Raw genomic sequence first — 3905 nt, 5'->3', positions numbered from 1 at the left:
AAAAAAAAAAAAAAAAAAAAAAAAAAAACAACAACAAAAATCACCTGCTAGTGTTAGAGAGCAGCGCAATCTTACATAACTAGGTTTTGGTACATACAGTCTTTTGAATTGGTCATTAATCCTTTTTCAATTCACATAGCCTTTTTAATCCTGAGGCACACAAATTGATGTGAAAGAACTTTTAGAAATGAAATTTCCTTAAAATTTGAAACGCACATAATTTGGTGGGGAGGCATATTTAGATGATTCACAGATTCCTTCTTAGCTTTATTTAAAATAAAGAGGCAGACTGAACTTCCCATTTTCCTGGTGATTTTTAAATAACTAAGAGTAAGTAAGTCCCCAGTGCATTTGCATAGCTTATAGGTAGCTGAGAGTCATCCTGCCATCTCCTTAGATGTGAGTTGTGCTACCTGATGGACTCCTCACAGGCTTGTCGAATAGATTCAGCCTAGGTATGGTTAATTCCTTCTCCCAGTGCATTCTATATATTCTTCATAGTCTGCATCCCCAGCAATCAATAAATTAACACTGGTAAAACTAAAAAAAAATTCTGACTTTCATGGAAAGTATACCTAATTCTGGTACCATTAATTCAAACAATAAGTGCATACAATCCATGCACAAGTAATAACTTGAAAGAATCCCAAAGAAAGGAACCCTCTGTTTCCCTGAAGTCAGAATACTAGAAGACAAAATATTTCATAACTAACAGAAACCATACTATATCAATTCTTCTCTTATTTAAGTGTACTATTCTGTGTGAATACAAAGCAAGTGATTTTCTATTCCATAGAGCTTGCAAATAAATGCCCTGAAGCACAGAACAGTCAAGTGTATCAGGGAAATTGGAAAGGAAGTTGGTTGACAATGTGGGAGTATTGAGGGCATAAGGGAGCATTATGAAGAGTAATGAAACTTGAATCAAAAGAATCATATAAGTTGCTTCCTGTATGGGAAGGAAGAAGATAACAGACAGCTGCATTCTCCCATTCAAGGATTCTTTCTAAGGAGAAGCACAGAATTCATACACACATGAACTAAAGGAGAAGCATAGACTCAGTGAGTCTAGTCAAAAAACATTGATAGTGCTCCTGGCTGCAGTAGTGCCAGGCTATAAGCAGAGCGTAGGTAGGAAAGCAGACAGACCATTGTGTTGTGCATCATAAAGAATGCAGGGACTGAAGGACGCTAAATTTAAGGATGCATAAGGTGAGGTCAAACTCCAGTGTCAATTTGAGAAACTGGGCAGGCAATTGCTTATAGAAAAAGAGTTATGGTTTGTTTCTTCTCTCAGAGACAATATTTGCTGAAACTAAAGCTCAGAGAACACTCTCCCTTGGACAGCAAGTTGTTTATTAAAAATCATAAAGAAGATGATTGCTATGTAGTTTGTAACCTTAATTGTTAAATTTTGGGGACTTAACCTTGCTATAGAGTACACATCCCTAAAGTACTATATGAGGTCCATCGTACCTTGACATTGAAAAGAGCAGTTATTGCTTAAACCATACTTTGCTTTTTAATACTTGATCAATTTTACATGCTTATATTTGATAATATGAACAACCAATTTGAAGATAATGATATGTAATATAACAACATTCATTCTATTCCTATCAATTTGTTTAGTGAAATTCTGTATCAGTTTTAATGTTTTTTATTTTCATTTTTACTACTTTTTATTCTCATTAGAAAATAAACCTTCTTGATTTTCTTGGCTCTATAGTTTATTACTTTTTTTTACTATTCTCTTTAAAGAAACAAGCAAATAAAAAATGAAAACAAAACAAAACAACAGCCAGGCAGGAAAAATTGTTAGTAGAGACCCAGGAGAATGGGAAGTTATGGATCATTGTGAATCTGTAACTGTAAAAGTTTTCTGAAATTCTGATATAGATAACATCTCTGGACCTTCTAGAGAAACACGTTACACCCTACACATCAAAAAGAGTAGCTTAGAACATCTAATGTTTCTGACAAACTGCACATCTGCTTGGTCACTCTGTGTTCACATTTCCCCACCTGCCAGTACTCTGGTACGTGGTGCAGTACATCAGTATCTCTGACAACTACTTATTGTCATTCACCTCTTTTTATTTTTGGCCTTTAAAAATTTTTAATTTGACTTTTCGCAGTGCACAGTGATTGCATATATCATGGAGAATCAGTACGCGTGCATGACACATTTTAATTATTTATTTTTGCTTATGCCTCTTATTCCTCCCTGATCTTTCCAACTCTGGGTCTCCCCTCTTGTAAAAGATCTCTTTCTTTTCCCTCCCATTTCCTTCCTCTGGCTGCACCCTCCCTCTCTCTATGTTCCCTTTCCCATCCTCAACAAGCCTCACTTCTCATGATCAATCTCATATTTCAATTTTCACTTATATTTGGGGTTATGTGTATAAGAGAAACCATAAGATACTTAAGCTTGTGTATCTGAATTTTTTTTCACACATGCAGTGCTGATACAGGTGCCAGGCAGAGGCCTCTCCTTCTCCAGAAGCCCTGAGGACTGCCCACCACAGGAAGAGTGCTTGGGGAGATGTTCCCATGGGTGATATATATGTGTTTCCTGTTTCCTTTTGTTTTTCAGCAACAACAGGCTGCACCTGTGGGTGATGCTGCTCAAGAAGTGAGAATTCTGGCTTTATTTGACTTCCAGGCCAGGAGTCTGCGAGAAGTCACCATGAAGAAGAATGACATCTTAACTCTGCTCAGTTCCATCAACAAGGTGACTTCTTTATTTTTCCTTTCATCTGTGCACTGGTTCCTCAACAGGTGTCTCTCCTAATCTGTCAGGCATTCATACCTTGTCTGTGAAACATTCTTCATCTCTTTTTCTCTTAACGAATTACAATTTATTAAGTAGTACTTTAGTAGTATTTTCTCCAGATATTATACATGACCTTATACATACTTTTTGATTTATAATCCTAGTTTTATAGTTAAAGAATGGAAGGATCAGGGCCAGGGGGATGGCTCAGTGGAATAAGCACTTCCCTGACAAGTGCAAGGGTCTGAGTTCAATCCCTGGCTCCGCAAAAAAAAAAAAAAAGATCAAAGAAATAAGCTATGATTGTTCCTTTCTTCATGTGTCTAATTGTTTCTCTTCTATGTCACTCTTCTTAGTGATGGAACAGAAACGTCCAGGATAGACATAGCCAGATAAGAGGAACTTTGATCACCTTGCTTTCTTTAGATTTTTCCAAGAATTAGATAATCTGCTTTCATTTCAGGACTGGTGGAAGGTTGAAGCTGATGATCACCAGGGCTTTGTCCCCTCAAACCATGTCAGGAAACTGGCCCCACATGAGCTCCCGATGCTCCCACAGAGGCGACGAGAAGAGCCACGCAACATTGCCCAGCACCAGGAGCAGATCGAGCAGTTGTAAGCTCTAGAGGCTGCAGGACTGGAGAGTGTTTCACCAAATATTTCCTCTTCATTGAGATTTCTATTCATGGTGCTGTCTGTTTCACTAGGGGTGAAAATTCACAGGTTTTAAGAATTAGAGGTAAACTTGAGATCCTTCAGTCATTTGGATTTTATGTAAAGAAATGGAACCTGAGAACTATGAGGCTAGTTGTCTGAGATACTGTCTTTTTGATGTCCTGCCTAACATCCCTTCAAGGGTATCAGAACATCTTCTGCCACCTCTGTGAACTTTCTTCTCTCTGTTTCAATTCAGATATCAGTTTGCAGAAAAACTTTACAGAATAGGAAAGGATGTTGTTATTCATATTATTAAGACAAGGGAAAAGTTATTATTTTTAAATATAATATGTGTTTCTCTGCTTCTAATGCCTTTTTACCTCTATCTTCATTTCTTCCTCTCTCTCTCTCTGTCTCTCTCTGTCTCTCTCTCTCTCTCTCTCTCTCTCTCTCTCTCTCTCTCTCTCTCTCT

At 37.5% G+C, this 3905-nt stretch overlaps 1 protein-coding gene across 1 annotated transcript in view; it reads left to right on the top strand.

Annotated features, from left to right (window-relative positions):
• LOC101573778 (spectrin alpha chain, erythrocytic 1-like) overlaps nucleotides 1–3905 on the top strand; it is a gene marked incomplete at its 5' end in the record, with an annotated part of 104995 nt that overhangs the window by 49594 nt on the left and 51496 nt on the right. The window contains 2 exon segments of the mRNA XM_012516632.2: nucleotides 2597–2734; nucleotides 3240–3391. Coding sequence (XP_012372086.2) covers nucleotides 2597–2734; nucleotides 3240–3391 — 290 coding nt within the window.

Source organism: Octodon degus, unplaced genomic scaffold (genome assembly GCF_000260255.1).
Source record: "Octodon degus isolate 3935 unplaced genomic scaffold, OctDeg1.0 scaffold00116, whole genome shotgun sequence".
In the NCBI taxonomy this organism is placed as follows: Eukaryota; Metazoa; Chordata; class Mammalia; order Rodentia; family Octodontidae; genus Octodon; species Octodon degus.
The sequence above is the reverse complement of the archived record's forward strand: the minus strand, read 5'-3'. Positions and strand labels throughout refer to the sequence as shown.